The sequence below is a fragment of the Nicotiana tabacum genome, chromosome 14, assembly GCF_000715075.1.
Source record: "Nicotiana tabacum cultivar K326 chromosome 14, ASM71507v2, whole genome shotgun sequence".
In the NCBI taxonomy this organism is placed as follows: Eukaryota; Viridiplantae; Streptophyta; class Magnoliopsida; order Solanales; family Solanaceae; genus Nicotiana; species Nicotiana tabacum.
This window is the reverse complement of record NC_134093.1, coordinates 114,788,026-114,808,702: the sequence shown is the minus strand read 5'-3', so window position 1 is coordinate 114,808,702 and position 20,677 is coordinate 114,788,026. Positions and strand designations below refer to the sequence as shown.

At 36.4% G+C, this 20,677-nt stretch overlaps 2 protein-coding genes across 2 annotated transcripts; one reads left to right on the top strand and one right to left on the bottom strand.

Annotated features, from left to right (window-relative positions):
• Positions 1–4,392: 4,392 nt before the first annotated feature.
• On the top strand, positions 4,393–8,709 carry LOC107787622 (armadillo repeat-containing protein LFR). Its single transcript, XM_016609218.2, has 8 exons — positions 4,393–4,670; positions 6,026–6,195; positions 6,299–6,441; positions 6,594–6,850; positions 7,627–7,732; positions 7,845–7,983; positions 8,079–8,206; positions 8,287–8,709. The coding sequence occupies exons 1-8, from the start codon at positions 4,481–4,483 to the stop codon at positions 8,540–8,542; spliced, it is 1,389 nt and encodes a 462-aa protein (XP_016464704.1). The 5' UTR covers positions 4,393–4,480; the 3' UTR covers positions 8,543–8,709.
• Positions 8,710–11,600: 2,891 nt separating this feature from the next.
• Positions 11,601–14,602, bottom strand: LOC107787621 (3-ketoacyl-CoA synthase 20). Its single transcript, XM_016609217.2, has 2 exons — positions 13,644–14,602; positions 11,601–12,517 (listed from the first exon to the last, which is right to left on the bottom strand). Exons 1-2 carry the CDS (start codon positions 14,433–14,435, stop codon positions 11,738–11,740), a joined length of 1,572 nt encoding a protein of 523 aa, XP_016464703.1. The 5' UTR covers positions 14,436–14,602; the 3' UTR covers positions 11,601–11,737.
• Positions 14,603–20,677: the final 6,075 nt, after the last annotated feature.

The window sequence follows — 20,677 nt, the reverse complement described above, 5'->3', positions numbered from 1 at the left end:
AACTGCCGCGGCCTGCAAAGAAAAAAGAAATGAAGTTAGAAAAGAAAAGCAAACTTAAAGGTAACACTATATAATTTAAGGCCTACCTAATTCAAAGCCTGCTGCAATCCGTGAAAAAGATCCGATGCATCACATGTACCGGCAGTGTCTTCGACGCCGATGAACAGGTCATGAAAAGGATCCTCTTCATCATGAGGCCTATCTAATTTGAGGGCCCGCAAAGCTTGGGCTTCCCGAATCTCCCCTGCGAAAAAAGTAGGGAAGGTGGGAGAGCCTTCGATTGCTACTGCCCCAAATGAGTCATCTGGGGCATTCTCTTCGGTTCGAAAAGATTCGGGAAGAGCCCCTTCAGACGTATCCCCCATCTGTCGGCTTCGATGGGAAATATCTTCGATCTCCAGCAACTCGGGGACTCTACCCGAATCTCTCTCCGATATATCCTCAGTTCGAGGCGGAGCCTTATGAACCACCATCGATCCAGCTGCCTGTGGAACATCGATGGTCTTCTTTGTTCGGGCCGCCAGAGCAGACCCATCGTTCTCTTCTTCTTCTTCTTCTTCTTCATCCCTCAGACGCAGAACTGATTCTACGGTCAAAGGAATGGCATTCTTGTTCGGCTTACGAGCCGTCCTCTTCTTCGATTTTTGATATTCGAGGACGGGGGCTCTTTTCCTCTTATTATCTTTCACCGGCTTTAGGACAGAGGCCGAATCCTCTACCTCGACAGACGAGGGCCTCAAAACCGCATCCTTCCCCACACCTGCATGCGAAAATATTTACCGAAGTATGTGAAAAGCATCTTATTCGAATTACCAAAAGATACGAGAGAAGTGCTCACCGTAATTTTTGGCCTCCCATCGGCACTTTGACAAGTCGCGCCATGAGCGCTCGGCATATGAGGAGGTCGAAACCAGATCACGTACCCAGTTCTTGAGATCGGACACTACGCCGGACATCTAGGGAACCGCTGCATCACAAAAGGGGAATATTGGTGAGAAAAGAAATGAAAGAACAACATAATAGGAGATAACAACAGAATTACACTTACGCTTCATGTTCCACTCCTCGGGAAAAGGTATCTTTTCGGTTGGGATCAGGTCCGAAGTCCTCATTCGAACGAACCAGCCCATCCAGTCTCGATCCTTATCCTCGTCTATACTCGAGAATAAAGTCTTGGTAGCTCGACATTGGAGTTTTATTAACCCTCCTCGAAAAAGGCGAGGATGGTATAATCAGACAATATGATCGAGGGTGAAAAGCATCCCCTCGATTTTACTCACAAAATATCGGATCAAAATAACGATCCGCCAAAATGAAGGATGTATCTGGCCTAGGGTTATTAAGTATTTGCGACAAAAATCTATGATAACAAGGGTCGAGGGGACTTAACGTGAAAGGATAAGTATACATGCTTAAAAACCCTTTCACGTAAGTAGTAATATCCTCTTCTGGAGACGGCACTACCACCTCTTTATTCTCCCAGTTATAATCTTTTTTTATCCGCTCGATGTGCTCCCGGGTTATCGAATAAATATATCTCGATACGAGCTCACATCGGCGAGGAACCGGCGAACCTTTATCAAGTTTGAAATCGGAGGTAAGAACACACGCCACCGGAACACACTCCTCAGGACGGGGATCCACCGGTGTTTTATCGGCGATGGATTGGGAAGAAGAAGCTTTTTCTTTTTGGGGGACGATTTTGGATATCTTCACCATTTTAGATTTAAAGAAGGTGACAAAGATTTGGTAATTTGGAAAAAGAATTTTGCAAAGACGAATCACAGATTTGAGAATAAACTCAGAGAATACGAAAAAGAAATTGGGAAATTTGGAAGATTGAAGATGTAAAAGTGATAAATGAGAAAATGAAGGGTTATTTATAGGTTTAAGCAATGGCGGTTCAGTATCAGCGGTGGCCGACCACCGTCTGACATGCATTAAATACCTTGAAAGACTAAATCGACGTGACAGCTATCACGTCTATCATGGTCGAGCCCAATGTAAACGTCAGCTTATAATCTAGATAGCTTGTTTACTCCTATTTAAATATGCCTAGTTTTTAAAAACTATTTTGTATTCGGTCGAAATAGATTTCGACCTTCGTATGATTGATCGAGTTCGAAACATAATCGATCGAAGTAAGACTTCGAGATGGGTTCCGAAGATGGTACAAACAAGCTTCGAGTCCGAGGGGGCGATCAATGTCGAGCTCGATATTATAATCAAGCTCGAACCCAAATCGAACTATGATGCAAAGTAAAGTTGTCGAGCTTATGATCCAGGGACCGACCAATATTGATCCCGAATCAATTCAAAGGTCCGAGTCAGAATCGAGCTCAAGTCAAGATCGAGAGCTCGAGTCAAGACCGAAAACTCGAGTTAATATCGGGCTTATAGACAAGAGCCGTTGCAATCCCAATAGAGGAGAGAATCTTGGCAGGAATTGTGGAAAAGCTGATTTATCATGGGTCTCCCACTACATATTTTTAATTATATCGAAAGTAAGATCCCTCTACTATAAAGGGGATGGTTATCATTTCTGTAGAGGGCAAGTTTTTGCTAACAATGTAATTCAAGCACCATATTTTCCTATAGTGAAGAATTGTTCTTTCAAGCTTTTTAATTTGATTTCACTTGTATAGTTCTAAAATTCATCTTCTTTACAACCTTGTCTATTTTGCATTCTTTGCAATCTATACTTGATATTTCTATTTATCCTTACGATTTGTATTAAAATATACCACATATCCTTAGAATTACGTACAAATTCAACTCTATCCGTTTTTGTGGTAAACATATTTAAAGTTCAGTAAGCTTTTCAGAATGCTCATAACAAGTTTGAAGTTAGGCTTTGACTAAGCTTAACTTCATATTCGATAAGCTGAAGTTGACTTTTAGGTGATTAAACTTTAAACACTTTATGAATTTCGAATATTCGGTCCTAAAAACGGCTATTTGTGCACTATCCCCTACATCCATGGGTTTATTTACCAATAATGGGTCAATATTGTGTTCTATGAAAGAATAATCAAAATAGCCGCTAACCCAATTGCTTAAATTAAAAATAATCATGGTATGCATAATATCTATACTATATTAAAAATACGAAGACTCTTAGCGAAATGCCGTTCGCATTTTTTACCCTTTAAAAATATAATTCACATTAGACAAAACAGTCATTTAACTAATATTTAGAATTTTTTTAAAAAAACTATAACTTTATTAAATAAATCTTCCCTTACTTGAACTATATAAGAAATCCTAATATTTAGGACTTTAAGTTCAAATACGATTTACTTTTTATAAATCATTTACCTTTTAAATTAATGAGCTTTAATTTACACGTAATTCTAAATTTTGAGATTATTGCTATTTGTGTATTTTTTTATTTTTTTATTTTTGTTTAGAGTTAGAACGATTGTGCTCTATAATTAGATATCACAACTAATTTGTTTAGTGATTCAGTTATCATGAACCAATACTTTAGGAGTTAGGACAAGGTAAACTATGATTCTACCACTTTAGTTAAAAGATTTTTACGATCCTTCGGTTCAAAAAATAATGTTTTAAATTTCTTAGATCATTTAAACTATTAGTATTTCTTTCCAATACTTTATTTCACAAAACATGGGATTACAACTTAGATCTGCTTATTCTATTTTCTTTTGAATATGATTGCTTGAGATTAAGCTTTTTTTTCTAATATTTAGGAGTTTAAAACAACTAAATTTTGTGCATTAAATTCTTCATTATCTGAATATATAAAAGATTCTCATATTAAATATCCTGTATAAAACTTTTTCTTATTTGGATTATGTAATATAATTTTTTTTTTTTGCAAATATAAAAATAATCTAAAATTAAACGGTAAAGTCCAAGTGAGAACTAACTATTATTAAAGTCGGTAATATTAGGCGACACCCCTTCAATAGTTAAGGATATTTAGGTTCTCAGACTCTAAGTCTTTTGCTTTGTAAATATATACGATATCTAAATTTCTTTTTTGCAAGGTGTTCTAACTCATATCAATTATGGATCTTATTAGTTCATATTTTTTTTGCCTATGTTTTATAACTATAATTACTACAGTAATAGTTATACCAGCTCAAATGGCTAGCCACCTAAATAAAATCGATATATATCATTTTCAAAAACTTTTATTATTTTTAGTTAATATTTAATAACTCAAACATACTGATTAATAATATATGTATAATTCTTAAAAATTATGCTCATCCATATAGGGTACACGCGCAACGTGCGTACCCTAAGACTAATATGTATAAATAGATGTAATTAGTATTTAATCAATGTATACTAATTAAGAAAAGTAAATAGTAAATCGGAGGGCTATTTGTGCAAACATCTCTATCTGAAAACCCAACCCATTATTTCAGCATTTATTCTCCGACACTCTCTAATTCCCTTCACAGTGGTTTTTGTGCATAGCAGATAGGAGAGAAAGAAGCGGGAAAAGATGCAGAAGAGACAGAGCGGAGGCGGAGCAGCCGGTGGCTCCGCCACTCCGGTAGCAAAGAGAGGCCGTCCGGTCGGTAGTGGAGGCAGCAACGCTGCCGCTGCATCTGCCGCCTCCTGTGCTGCCGCCGACTCGGTAGCTCCCCCAACCCTCCTCGGCCCTTCCCTTCATGTTCACTATGCCTTCGCTGGTTAGTGCCTTTATCATATGTGTATTGTACTGAATTTTGAATGTGTTGTCCTTAAATTGATAGCTTTAGAATGATTTTACAAGTGTAATTTGAAGTAAATTATTACTCCCTGCGTCCCAAATTAGCAGTCACTTTTATTCAAAAAATTACCCCAAAACAATTTTCACTTTAGGAATTATTTGTTAATTGTTTTCAACTATGCCCTTGATATTAAAGAAGTGTAGTACTCTTTTTAATACTGCTCAATTCTCAAACTACATTTAATAGGGGTAACTTAGTAAATATATCTTGTATTTTATTGTTTTGTTAATGAGCGTGAAAAGAGCTAAAATAACAGTTAAAATAGGACGGAGGGAGTGAGCTTTTGTACTGTGAATTGCGTTATGTATGACGGAAGATGGACCTTGGAATAGTCTTCTCAGGGTTTGGCACTATTGAAGCATTTAATAAGTAATTGCAGGTAACTCCATTTAATAAGGCATCGATTGACAACCAATTTCAAAAAAAAAAAAACACAGTAATTGGTAACCAATAATAGGGTAAGTAACATATCACATTTATGAGTTCTGGATTTTAGAATGATGACTTCAAGTATTAATAACTGGGTTCTAAACTTAATATTTGTTCATATTTAATGAATTTCTTAATACAAATACATTGTTTGAGCAAAAGCTACTGGTTATGGCCGAACCCGTAGCCGGCTTCTAACCTGCTATAATAAATTTTAAAGCTTTCTATGCCTTTTGCCTTTAATAACACAGTTTACACCAACTGTTGTAGATGGAATTCAAAGCTGGGTTCTTCAGGTTGTTACTCCTCTAGGAAATCCCTTTTAGTAAATATTAAATAGTAGTTAGATTTTTTTAATATAGCTATCATGTTTATCTTTTTAATATTCCCTATTATTTTATATAAATAATATTTTTGGTTCATCTTTTATACCCTTATTTATATCTTTAATCAATGTTTTTTACTTTCAATAACAATTCATACTAAGGGTAAAATAGAAAAAAATTAATTAATTATATCTTTTTTTCTAAAATGACAAATATTTTGGACCAATTATGACAACTAAAATGGGCCGGAGGAAGTAGTACTCTAACAGTAACAGTCCAACAATTTGGTCAATCCAAGGTAAGTAAATTAAAGTATTTTCTGATCTACATAAGGTACCACTGGTGTAAGATGAAACATGATTCATGTAAATTGAAGGCATTTTGGAAAAATTAATTGACCTGTTGAATTTGAGGAATTAATACAGGCATTTTTAGAAGTTGAGGATGTGGATAAAATGTTGCACTTTCCAGCTACTTATGATTATCATTTGGTTACCAATCTTTTGTTATTCTTTACAGAACAGAATAATAAAAGGATTGTTCTAGCACTTCAAAGTGGATTGAAGAGTGAGCTGACATGGGCATTAAACACTCTCACTTTGCTATCATTTAAAGAGAAAGATGAAGTCCGAAAAGATGCAACCCCTCTTGCGAAAATTCCTGGGTTGCTTGATGCTCTACTTCAAGTTGTATGTTTCTGAATGTCTGCCGTGCAACCTGCGGTTCATAAGTAACTTTTTATTCGTTTATCCCTATTTATTGTCGTAGTGATGGAAATGATTTGTTCAACAGATAGATGACTGGCGTGATATAGCCTTACCGAGGGTGCTCGTCAAGACACCACGTGTTCGACTTTTGGGTGCAAATTCAGCTGTTACTGGATTTGGAAATGAATATGAGGCCTTGAACTCAAATAATCCCTTAACCCATCCTAGGTAATTCAGCATGCGCCTTCGCCCCCTCCATCTTCTTCTGGTTGCCTTTGGTTTTAAATCTTAGTTTTCCGATGCACGAGATCTGCATTGCAGAATTCCTAGCCTATATCTAATTGCGTTGCGTTACTTAATCCATTTATCCTTGACCACAGTGCTGGATCTGGATCTTCCAACAAAGAGGCATTTGTTCATAAGAGTACTACGAAGACTCGCCCTGGAGCCTGGAGTTTTGAAGAAGATGGCCTATTTAATTTGGATGAGGAGGGGCGGGCTGAGAAGCAGCTGTGTGCTGTTGCTGCTTCAAACATTATCCGCAACTTCTCTAACATGCCAGATAATGAAGTCATCATGGCGCAGCATAGGCATTGCTTGGAAACCATATTTCAATGTCTTGAAGATTATGTTACGGGTGAGGAAATAGGTTTAGACTTGATGTTTCAAGTTTTTCTGTGTTTGCTTGTCATCTATCACGTGGCGTTTTGTATTATGTTCTCCTTATCTAAGACATTTACTATATCTTGTAATCCTGTCTTCCTGGTTATAATCGAGAAGAATGTTGATCATTAATGGTGCCTTTATTTGACTTGTTAGACAAATATTTACCTGCTGAGGAAGTTCCTATAGCTGTAGAGGAAATTCTCTCTTGTTTATGATGTTATTCCTTGGATACCTCCCTAAATATTGAGCACATTCCAAACTTCTCATAGTGGTGAAGTTTATGACTTATGTGGCTTAAATATGCTTTTCGATGGGAAGCGTCAATTTAAGATTCATGTGCTTGCCTAGCATAATCTAATGAAATGGCGTGGACTCTGTTGGAGTGTCGAATACATTGACTTAGTCTACTTGCAAGGCCATTTTTAGTTGTTTCTTAGTCTTAAAATTCCGTCTTGCCCTATTCTATATTTTTTTTACAGTGTTGTTTATGTTGCATGTCATGCCCTTCCACCAAAAAATATATAAAACAAATAATCCTTAAAAACGTAAAACGGACAAATTATTTGGTCCTATTACTTATCAAAAAAAAGTTACTTGGTCCTATTTTGTGAAGAAGATAGAAGAATAAATATGTGATTTGTTATGCCTGAATGTCAGATGTTCTTGCTTAAAATGTTTTCTTGACTCATATCCATTTAAAACATGTTCCTATCTACCTATTCTGATTTTGGACTTCTTATTTGACAGAGGATGAGGAACTTGTCACAAATGCCCTCGAGACTGTAGTGAATTTGGCTCTATTGCTGAATCTTCGGATCTTTAGCTCCTCAAAACCTTCTTTTATCAAAATGACGTAAGCATTTGGCTGGACAGTTGTTTGCTTTTGTATTATTAGGTCTAATACGAGTGGCGACTTTTTTCTGTAACGGTATGTTCTAAAGTGAGTTGTTTGTTTCCTGATCCAGGGAGAAACGTGCAGTCCAGGCTCTCATGGGAATGCTGGGATCTGCTGTGAAGGCATGGCACGCTGGCGCTGCTGAACTAATTGGTCGTCTTATAATAAATCCCGACAATGAACCTTTCCTACTTCCTTTTGCTTCACAGGTTGATATTCCTTTTGACAACTGCAATACTATATTTCCATCTGTAACTTGTGAATGTTCAGAAAACTCACTAAACCCAATTCGTGCGACATGCAGATATATAAACGTTTAGTCGATATAATGAGCCTACCACCTACTGATGCGCAAGCAGCTGCTGTAGGTGCATTATATAACCTTACAGAAATAAATATGGACTGTCGTTTGAAGCTGGCCAGTGAACGATGGTAAGAGAGAATTTGACCTAGTTTTAGGCGACATACTACTTTTATTTTTGTATCTGAATGAATTATTCATGTAACTTCAGGGCAATTGATCGACTGTTGAAAGTGATTAAGATGCCGCATCCAACACCAGAAGTTTGTAGGAAAGCAGCAACTATTTTGGAAAGCCTCGTGCTGGAGCCACAGAACAAGCCCCTCTTACTGGTGTATGAAAATGCTTTTGCAGAGATGCTCTTTGGGGATGCAAGGTACTCGGACATATTTGCAAGGATATTATATGAACTAACGTCACGGCCAAGCAACAAAGTCGCATCAGCTTGTGGTATCTGGGGCATGTAAACCCAGAGTGCTGTCGTGGGTGGATTTCTGCTGACATCCTGCTGTAAATATTATTCAACTTGAATATTTATTAGGTAAACATGCCTTTTTGTTTCTCTAAGCACTAATTAACGTGTTGTATTGCATGTCTCCCTCTAGTTAGCTCTTAAATGCAAAACCCTTTAGCATATGTTATAGAATTATAGTTCTTGGCGGTAGTTCTTTGAGAAATTCAAAAATAACCAGATTTACAAGTGGTAATTGAAAAATAGCCACAGTTTCAAAAGTAATCGAAATTTAGCCACTTTTCATGTAAAGAGAAATTTGAACGAAAACACTGTTCAAAATCTGGAAAATATTCCAGCATAATATACTGGAGTTCCAGCATAATATATTGGATCTCAAGTAATATACTGGATCTTCAGTAATATACTGGAACTCCAGCATAATATACTGGTCCAACATAATATGCTGGAAGTTCATACACAAGTGCTTCAATCTCCAGTATATTATGATGGAATTTTCCGCGTGTTGGAGTTCCAGCATAATATGTTGGAAGTTCATACATAGGTGCACCATTCTCCAGTATATTATGCTGGACCGGTCCGTGTTGCAGTAAAATAGTGACTATTTTTCAATGACTTTGCAAACGCTGGCTATTTTTCAATTACCAGTCCGAAAATTGGCTAGCCCGTGCTATTTTTACTAAAGCAAGTTCACTAATTATGGGCTAGTCCTAGGGCTTTGGTTCAGTAGCAAGGACGTTACCCATGGTGTGTTGGTTAAGACACTTGTTATGGCTTGATCCTTGTCGCGGTATTTAAGTTGGAAGGATAATACAAGTGTGGGCTTATACACCAGATTTCTCCAGCTGACATTGTACGAGAAGTCTGCAGGGGATTCTCCGATGTGAAAATAAAAAAGGTGCACGAATTAGGGGCTAAATGCTGAGATATGAAGTTCAAGACGCCATGTTAGGACTGAATGAAACTGAAGTAGTCTCTTTCGTACTGTAAAGAATTTGTGAGACTATATTTTCCCTTACACAGAGGCGGAGTTAGGAATTGAAGTGTGTGAGTTCTAAATTTTAAAATAAAACACTGCTTTAAGCGAAAATCGAACCCCCATCTTTCTCAGCGAACCCACAGCCCTTACCATTGAACCAAGACCCCTTTTGTTACTGGGTTCGGCAGTATATATTTATAGAGTTAGTAAATATTTCAATACAAATACAGGGTTCCGGAAAAAGTCACTGGGTTCGCCCGAACCCGCACTCACTACTGTAGCTCCGCCCCAGACCCTATATATGCATAACTTAAATTTTTTCGATTAAATTGCTTACTACTAAAGTGATTTTGTATCTATACTATACCTCTGTCAAGTATGCTAGCCAACAAGCCCACAAGCCATGAGAAATTGCTAAAAGATTGATAAATCAAAAAATAAATAAAAAATTACAGGTATACTTGAGAGTGACTCCCTAAAGTGATAATGAAGTTGCCTCTGAATATGTAGCAAATTATCTGACTACAGCAAGTTTACAACGTGGGTTACACTACCTGTCACTTCAGATAAACACCCCCCCCCTAAAAAAGAAAAAAAAAAAAAAAAAAATCCCACTCTTACTGCAGCTATTTCCTTAAAGGCGGATCCGGGATTTTTACTTGATTGGTTCGATCTTTAAGGTTCTTAGCATTATAGTCATTATAGTTTTAAATTTATGAGTTTAGATGTAATACTTGATGAATTTTCTGTGAATTTTCACATAAAAATCTATGCTACGCATAAATTCGGATGTAGTCGGTGTTGGATATGACCACCTTCTTGTTACCTTCCCCTTCTCATCTCAGGCATACAAACAGTTGGTTCCATTTTGCTCAGCTATTTGCATGTTCATCTGTACCTTCACTTGAGATTTTTGTGAGTTTTCATATAAAAATCTTTGCTCTGCGAAGAAAATACTAGATTTAGATGAACCCGATACTGTAGCCGCCCCTGTATGAGGCCTTTCTTGTCAGCTCCCCCTTCAGCATACAAACAGCTGGTTCCATCTTGCTCAGCTATCTGCACGTCACCTCCACTTGATGCATTTATTACTTGAGATTTAATACAAGTTCTAGGGTCACTTGGCAGTAAACCACATATACACTATACAGCTAGTGATATTGTTGGACAACCCACATCCCGTATTTTATGTGTATGTATTCGACTGGACACGATATTTACGAAATTAGTAAAGACTTGATATGTAAGTCAAATATATGCAAACTAAAAAAATTATCCTTTTAAACGACTGTAGTAAGAGTTTCATGTGTTTTTCATTTTTTTCCCCATGAACTTTATATCAATAAATTTCAATAAGTCATATCATTGAGGATAAAATGGGAAAGCGTTTCGTGTAAAAATGGGAGAGTATGTTTCAATGATGAAAGTTTTGTAATCCACTCGTGAAATCATGTGGCCGCTTTTATTGTTTTTCATCTCAAACCATATATGTATAGATAATTTTTTTTTATTATTTAAAAAAAGGTTTAAATTACAAATCAAAGTTGTTTCTAACCTACAACAATAATAACATACCCAGTAAAATCTTACAAGTGGAGGTCTGTGGAGGGTAGTATATATGCATACATTACTCCTAGTCCCCTATCTTTGTGAAGGTAGAGAACATATTCTCGATAGACTTTCAGCTCAAGGAAAGCATAATTCCAACAATCACAGAAAGAAAAAATGATAGTGGAGAAGTCAAGACTTGCAGTAGCAACAAGAAGCAAAATAAGAATAAGGTTTGAGCAAAATTCGGAATACATAGCTTAATAATGGGTGAGAATCATGAGGTCTTAGGTTCAAATCCCAACGGAGGCAAATATTAGGTGATTTCTTCTCATCAATCCAAGCCTTGGTGGATAGAGTTATTTGGTACCTGTTGCTGGTGGGATGTGACAGGTATCCCGTGGAATTAGTCGAGGTGCGTGCAAGCTGGCTCGGACACCACGGTTAAAAAAAAAATAATTAAAAAAATAAAGAATTTACTTTGTCCAATTTGCATTCCAAACTAAAGAATCATCAAGAAGAAATATTGACAAAAAACAGAAACTGTGGTATTACTTTTATAAATAATTAAACAGCATTGTACAAGGAAATCTTTTAGGTAACAAAGAATGATATACTTAAGATAACTTTTGCTTGGTAAAAAATAAAAACATTTTTCAAGAATCAACTAATTGTCACAATTCTAGGCACTTCAACTGGGAAATCATCAATCTCATCCATCCAAGGATTCTTCTCTTTAGCAGGATTAATAGTCCTCAAAGCTTGCCAAACAGCACTATTACACTTAAATCCTGAGCCAAATGCAATTTGCCATGTTCTATCTCCCTTTCTTATTCTCCCTTTAGCTTCAGAATAAGCCAATTCATACCACAAAGAACTACTTGAAGTGTTACCAAACCTATAAAGTGTCATTCTTGATGGTTCCATATGCCACTGGCTGAGCTCGAGATTCTTCTCGAGCTCATCCAGCACGGCCCTTCCTCCCGCGTGTATGCAGAAGTGCTCGAATGCCAACTTGAAATCCGGTATATAAGGCTTGATTTTCATCTTAAAGATTTTTCTCGCGACTAATATCATGAAAAATAAAAGTTGCTCGGACATAGGTAGGACTAATGGCCCGAGGGTAGTGATGTTGGTTTTTAACGCTTCCCCTGCAACGGCCATTAGGTCCTTCGATAGGGCAACACCGACCTCCTTATTCTCGTCCTCCTCCTGGAAAACGCAGCCATAGCTCCTGTCATCGGCGCCTTTGTGTGTACGTACTGTGTGAATTAGCTGGTATTTTGAACGACGACGATCTGATGATCTGTTTGATAGCAGAATTGCAGCACCTCCCATTCTGAATATGCAATTTGAGACGAGCATTGATCTATTGTTGCCAAAGTACCAATTGAGTGTTATGTTTTCCATACTCACTACAAGTGCATATGAATTAGGATTGACCTGATATACAACATTGACAAAATTAGATAGTTAGTCTTAGAAGTATTAATATTTGATATATACAAATGGAGTACAGTCATATAACAATATCTCTATATAACAGCCATTTACTTTATCAAGTTTTTTTCGGCACCGATTTTTATGTTATGTTATAATGTATGTCTTCACTACAACAAAAAAAAAAATATCAGAACAAACGAGACTGTTATAAAGAAGTTTTATGTTTGCATACAATTAATGTTTGTTACTCTTCTGTCATAAGTAGCTAACTTCAACTTCCCATATGAGAGAAAAACACTTTTTGAGGAGTGGGACAAGCATAAAAAACTGGCAGTTAGCAAACATTGAACATTAATGTGTTCATTCCACTTGAACTAACTATACTAGTACATTAATTCTTGGAAACCAATTTCCACTAAAGATTATAGTACTTTCCTTTAATTCAAGATTTAAATTTAATGGGTTCAAACTTGGAAGATGAATCTTTTCCCCGGAGCTGGAACAACTTAACTATGGGTTCATATTTAACATTTGTTAAATTTTAATAGGTTTTTATGCATATATATATATATACATACTCTGTATCGAAAGTTATGAGTTCAATTGAACTCATATATCTTAGGCTACGTCTGCCTCCGTTTCCACCTGCATATATTATTTATCTTTTAAAATTTTTGAATACCTCTTAAGAAAAATATTTAATAGTCGTAATCATATTAAGGGTAGATTTAGCAAAAAAAAGGTAACGAATTACTTGTTCTTTTTTGAAAACGTCAAAGATTTTGAAACGAATTCAGTTTGTCAAAAACGACTGATATTCGGGACCGGATACAATATCACATGATCTCCTTCCCTATAGTGATTAACAAGGTGAAATGAGTGAAGAAGAGGATGTAGAACAACCATTATCAAACTCAAAAGTACAAGTGAGACAAAAAAAAGAAGAGTTTAAGTTCTATGCACTGTCAGTAATCTAGTAACTTACCTACTATTATAAACTAAGATTCACTGACAATATAAAAAGAAGTCCTTACGCTATCAGTTCTTTACACTGTCAGTGTATATAACTTAAATCCAAAACGGAAGAACATAACAAGTAGCTGATTAAGTCAAAAAGGAAACAAACCTGTAATAGTTGTTTGGCAAGGTCAATAGAAATGAGTCCAGCACTGCAGCCCATACCACCAAGATTATAGCTCATAACATTTCCCCTCAGCTTGTAATGGTTAACAATCATAGCAGAAAGTGAAGGAGTTGGATTAAACAAGCTGCAATTCACAACAAGAATCCCAATATCCTTAGCTTTCACTCCAGTTTTCGCCAACAATTCATCAATGGCACCAAACATCACCATTTCAGCTTCTTTCCTCGCCTCGGCCATATTAGGCTCTGCAGGCACTCTCAAAAGCGCCTCCGGAAAATATGTCTTTTGTCCCAATCCTGATCTCTCTAATATCTTCTTTTGAAACGCTAAATTCTCCTCAGTGAAAATTCCGGCTTGTTTTGACCTTTCCATAAAAATTTCCTTAGGACACATAACATTTGGCTTAGGTTTGTAACATGAAAAATCCACTAAGTACACTTTCCTAGGCCTTGTCATAAAATAAAGTGTACCTAAAAATACCACTAGAGCAGAGCAAAAAATTACTGTGACAAGATTGAATTTCAACTTATCCCATAATTGGACTAAATCTTCCACAGAAATAGTCATAAGATGAACTGAAAGCACACCCAAAATAGGTACCAAACACACATACATAGCATTGCTAATCAAATAATGGTAACCAAGTTTCACATATTTGAGCCTAACTGATAGAAGAAAATTAGGAAGATTGTTATTTCTTCTTTCACTTTTAGCCTCAACCGAAACTCGTCCCGCTTCAGTGTTCACAAGATTCTTAATTTTCTCATCACCCATTATTAAAATTTTCAGTCAAGAATCAAAATAGAGACGTACCCTCAAATCAAATACACTTTGAAAAGAGAAGTAATTTTTTTTTTGGGATTTTTAGATGAAAATAAAAAGATACCCAAGTGAGAAAAATTGATATAGAGGTTGAATAAGAAAGAGTTTTAGATGTATTGGGAAGGAAAATGGTGAATTGGTACGTTAACTTAAAGGGTGCATGAGCAGCAAAAGAGGGGGAGGGCGGGTGCAACTACCCCAACGAACTTTTAATTATATGCTCTAGAGTCTAGACTCATGTGGCATTCAATTTGCCAGTTGGGAAAAATATTATAATATTATTACTACTATATTATATATTAAGATTGCGTGTATAAGTTTTTCTTGTATATATGTGATTGCAATTTGATCGACTCGGTTTGTTATACTTAATTTGTGACTTATCAAAAGAAAACAATTTTATCGTTGCTCCAAAATTTTTTGGTAATTGTAACTGATCATAAGAAATTATTTTAAATCAATTTGTTATAAGACTCTTTCTATCAGAGATTGATAAATAAAACATAAAAAACTTTTGTAGGATAATTTTCTTCTAGTCAAACTATACATGGATTACAGGAAATCATTCTATTGTTTCCAACTTTGCTATTTTAGAGTTTGAAGACTGTAAGCACTTGGCAGGCTTTGCAATAAGCTTACATCACATATTTTTCTTTCAATTATCTTGATATTTTTGTTCAACGAAACATGAAGCATGCGTTTCGCAGAATTTAAGTTGGAGTTGAAACAAGATTTATATGAAGTTGAAAGTTGATTTTTTTTATGATAGTTAAATATTGAGTTGAAATGAATTTTAATTGGAAATCTTTTTTGTGAAAGTTAAAAACTTGTAATGAAATTAAAGATTTGAGAATTTTCACCTGAATTTAAAGACAACAAATTAATGTCTGGCATTTTATCTATCTGAGTTTAAGTTATATATATATGCGCTTAGTGTAAGGAATTTCATACCATTGATCCCTTTTGCATGTTATATAGCACGTAATCTATCTTATTTTTAACAGTACAAATCTCACATTTTAAGGATACTTACCTGATATTCCAGGGGCAGAGTTAGAGTATTGGATATCGGACAAATTTAGTAACTTTTGTTTAAATTGTGTATTTGTACAAGGAAATCCATCAAATATATATAAATATATAATTACAAATACAATAACTAAAACGAGCTATGAATTCGGAGACCAATTCAAAACCCATAAACTTTAAATTCTCACTCCGCTTTTATCTCCAAAGAGGAATATGCAAAATAAAAAAGGTAAGTGGTAGGGATATTAGAGTACTTACACATGATACCTATTAAAGTTAAAACCTAAAGCCATTTTAAACCGCTTTTAGGAGTTTCATTGTGTCAAGAAATTAAAACTATATAATATACACACATATAAATAAACCATTCAACTTATATACATAATATAATTTTTTAACGAAAGGAATTAGATTAAATCCCTTTAATTCAAATCATATATATAACTCTGTCCTGCTTGCTACACGCATTAACAGTAGCAAAAAACATGAAGAATGTTCACAATAAATAACATCATTCAGAAGCCTATGCCTTCTTTATTTCTACCTCGTTATAAAATATTAGTAGAACGCTCATAAATGAATTAAAGAACCCAACCTCAAAAGATAAATATGAAAATGAAGAACTTGTTGTCAGCAGTCTTTGACCAGCAACTTCAAAGATGTAAGCATTTTGTATCTAATTCTTCTTTTGTCAACCCCCACATCAAATGCAAGGAAAGTCAACTGCATTTCTTTGTCTTTTTTTTGTTTTTGTTCAAAAGCATGGAGCATCAAAATCAAATTCAGAGACAGATTCAACATTTAAACTTTATGGAGTCGAGTTCGATACTTTACCATAACTCATTTGATTTAATGGAATCCAGATATATATATAATGTTTGAAGCAAAGCCATTGAGTTTATATAAACCAAAAAATATACACTACATTCGTGCCAGGCCTAGGGGCGGCTCTAGAGCTCGACATACGGGTTCACGAAAACCCAATAATTTTTGCTCGGACTTTATTTATATATTAAGAAGTTCACTAAATATCTATAAATATTTGAAGGTGAACCCAATTATTATTGTAAATTTACTTGAAGTCGATATAGGAACTTATAAACTTCAAATTCTGAATCTGTTTGTCTTCGCACGTAACGAAATTAATCGGATCAACACACAACACGGATAAAGAAAAAAAGTAGGGGAACAGTTGGCTGAACAAACAAAGGAAGTGACATGTATAATTCTTGTTTTAAATGCTTATAAGAGTAGCTCCCCAACAATCACCACCCAACTGGCAATCCAATTTTGGCTCATTTCACTTCATATTTGACACTTCATTTTAAGCCCATGACAATATGGTGAATGCTTACGATAATTGTAGTTGGCACAATGGAGAAGATGTATATATGGGAAATTATTAATTTTGGTGAACTTAGGTGGCCGACCTTTGCCAAAAATAGATAGACTTATTTTTAGACTCTTTTTTGTTTGGAGAGGTAGCCAAGAATTTAAATCCACAAGAAATCTGCCTCCTCTCCCTCTTTAATTTCTTTTTTTACTCTACTCTTATCATATGTGGGCCAGAATTTGAAGTTTATGAGTTCGTTATTATAATCCTTTTAAGTTAATGTGTTCTACAAATACATGAATTGGACCAAAGCGACTGGGTTCGGCCGAACCCGTACTCGATAAGCTAGCTCCGCCCCTGACTCTTATCCATTTAACTCCAATATTACCTGCTATATTTGGACTATTTTTTAAAAGTGAGTGAGACTTGTTGATGTGGAATTTACAGGAGGTATTATTACTTTTAGCCCGCGTCAGAAATTATTTACATCTGATTGCCGAAAAATGTATAAAATTTGTATAATCTTTGTATATAACATACAAAATGTGTATATATAAAAAAAAGTAAATAAATTTTATACATTTTTCGGTTATTACTTTTACGGCCACAATACAATGTCATTTTCTCAATAGTACTCACTTGACAAGTAAGGTGTCATAATTTGACGCTTGAAAATTAATTTTGTGTCATTTGTATTTTTAAGTTACAACGTGGAATTTACAGAGGGGCAAAGTACTCACGTGACAAGTACCGTGCCATAATTTGACGCTTGAACTTTGATCTTCTGGTCATTCGTATTTTTGAACAACTTACTTCTTAATTATATTGTTAGTATATATGCTTAAATCTGTGAGATAATGGGCGATTCTCTTGGAAATAAGGAGTTTCTTTAATATTTTCCTTAAATAAACTAAATTGCTCATAATTTGACGTGATAAAGCTTGATTTGATCATAACTCACGTTTGTCACCGTCCCATTATGAGCTCTTTCTTTTCTGATCACGTATGCTTATTTGTCGCAACTTATTCTAGAACATGCATTTTTGGAGATAAAAATCTACAGAAAGAATCCAAAACTTTCTATATTACTCACCAACAAGGGTTGTGGTAGAGTGGTAAGTATTCATTCATCATTAACCAGAGAGATATCTTGGGTTCGAGCCCTGGATATGGAATCCCTTTTGTTAGGGAGCACTTTACCCCCAATGTGGGACTTTGAGGTGCGAATCCGAATTTAGTCGGGCCCCAATACAAATACCAGACACCGGGTGAGAAACCAAAAAAAAAAAAAAAAATCTATATTTAGAAAGGGAAATGTGTGTTTCCTCGGCCAGAGGCCAAACACTCACAATTTAAATTGTAATATCACGAGTTTGAATTAGTGGGCTCCCGATCGTGGTTGTCCGCTTGGAATTCCCTTCTTCCGATTAACTATGTAAAAAAGATTTTCTAAGTTATAAGTATTTCTTAAATATTAAATAGCAATAATAATAATTGTATACGGGTAGAACCGAACTCTACTCTTGATTGAGCATCTGGAACAATAGGTCAAGGCTCGGCACCTACGTAAGAGATCGAAGTTACAGATATAACTTAGCTCGATATCGGGGATCAAAGTTCGAACAAGACCATCAGATTTATCCTCGAGTTTATCGGGGGCACGACCGACCCCGCTTCTAACGACCTCGAAAAAAAGCTTTGCCCACTTACATGACAAGTATCCGTGATTCTCGCCATTGACCAATCATTATGACAGAAATTACGGAATTAAGTCAAAAGGGGGAGCCAACGGTCTACATAATTTCTTATAAAATAATGTCTTAAAGGTTTCATCTCCCCGTATATATAGAAGGAATTTAGTAATTCATAGAGGACATTGTAACATACTTAAAAGAACAACATGAGGGTAACATACTTCAAAGAACAACTTATTATCTTTTCCGGCTTTGTTTGTGTTCTTTGCAAGGCTTAAGTTGTCCAATCTGTATGGTTTGCATTTGTGTTTCTATTTATTTCCCATATTAAATCTGGTTTCTCACTTTGTAACAAAATATATCACGTATCCTCAAAACCTTGTATAAATTCAATTGTTATCCGATTTTGAGGGTAAACAGTTTGGCACCCACAGTGGGGCTAAGGATAATAGTGGTTATTTGATACAAATCTCTATAACATACACTGCTTTACACTTGCTCTTAGAAGTGTCTTTGATTTCAGGCTAAAAATGACAAACTCTCAATTTTCGCCCCTGCATATCGACAACAGGTCTGGTCATCAAGGTGAGAATAACAACGTGGCGCCCGGTGGTGCAAGGCCACCCGCTGACCCCGTTGGGACTCGGGCTGCGGATCCGATTGACTTTAATTCACATGTATCCATTGACGCGAACCAGCATACTGGTCCCGAAAACATCGTCCATGGTGGAACCCGATCTGCAGCTCGAAACACACAAAACATCGAAGAAGACGGAATCAACCTACGCATGATCTTCGAATGCTGCAAGCTCAACACGTGGCAATAGCTCAGTTGCAAAGCCAAACCCAGGCACCGAGCAGGGTCGAACCTGGTCCACCCCAAGAAGTCACCCACAGAACGGGGCCAGCCGTGGTAAGGTCTAAGAGTGGGACAAAGCGGATAAAGTCAGGGAAAAAGAAGATCGAAGCAAACGATAAAAGGGTCGAAACCTATAATTCCAAGGTAGATCAAATCCCAGGAGCGCCTCCGATACTGAAGGGACTCGATTCCAAGAAGTTCGTGAAAAAATCTTTTCCTCCCAGCGCGGCCCCAAAAACGATCCCTAAGAAATTTTGTATGTCCGAAATACCTAAGTACAACAAAACGATCGATCTAAACGAGCATGTAACCTCTTATACATGTGCCATCAAAGTGAACGATTTGAAAGACGGCGAAATCGAGTCTGTTTTGTTGAAAAGATTTGGGGAGATACTATCGAAGGGAGCCATGATATGGTATCACAACCTCCCTCCTAATTCTATTGACTCGTTTGCTATGCTTGCAGATTCTTTTATAAAAGTACATGCTGGCGCCATCAAAGTCGAAACCAGGAAATTGGACCTTTTCAAGGTCAAATAAAGAGACAACGAGATGCTTAGGGAATTCATATCCCGTTTTCAAATGGAACAAATGGATCTACCACCGGTCGCTGATGATTGGGTCGTACAAGCTTTCACTTTAATATCCGAAGCTCGGTGGCTTCGCAAAAATTGAAGCAGAATCTGATCGAATATGCTACCATTACCTGGGCCGATGTACACAATCGGTATCAATAAAAAATCAGGATTGAAGATGAGCAATTCGGGGGCCCTTCAGAGTCTATTTACTCGGTCAAGACTTTTGACATAGTCAAGAGAGACGTTGATCGTGAATCAGGATCAAATAGGGATCGGTACCGGCCATATAATGGAGATCGGATGAGTAGCGGATCCGGGCGGAACCCCATAAGAAGTGAAAGGATAAATGAACAAAGTCGAAGCAACCAGGGACTCATGACCAAAAACAGCTTCGACTTGTCCATCGGGCCTAAAGAAGCGTTGAGGCTATCGGAGTACAACTTCAATATCAATGTGGACGCAATCGTATCAGCCATCGGGCGAATCAAGGACACCAAATGGCCTCGACCTCTGCAATCCAACCCAAATCAAACCAGGTATGCAAGTATCATGGAACACACAGTCATAGAACTGAAGACTATCGACAATTGAGGGAAGAAGTAGCCCGACGTTCCAACAACGGGCACCTTCGAGAATTCTTAAGCGACCGGGCCAAGAATCATTTCAAGAACAGGGATTCAAACAGACATACGTAACAAGAA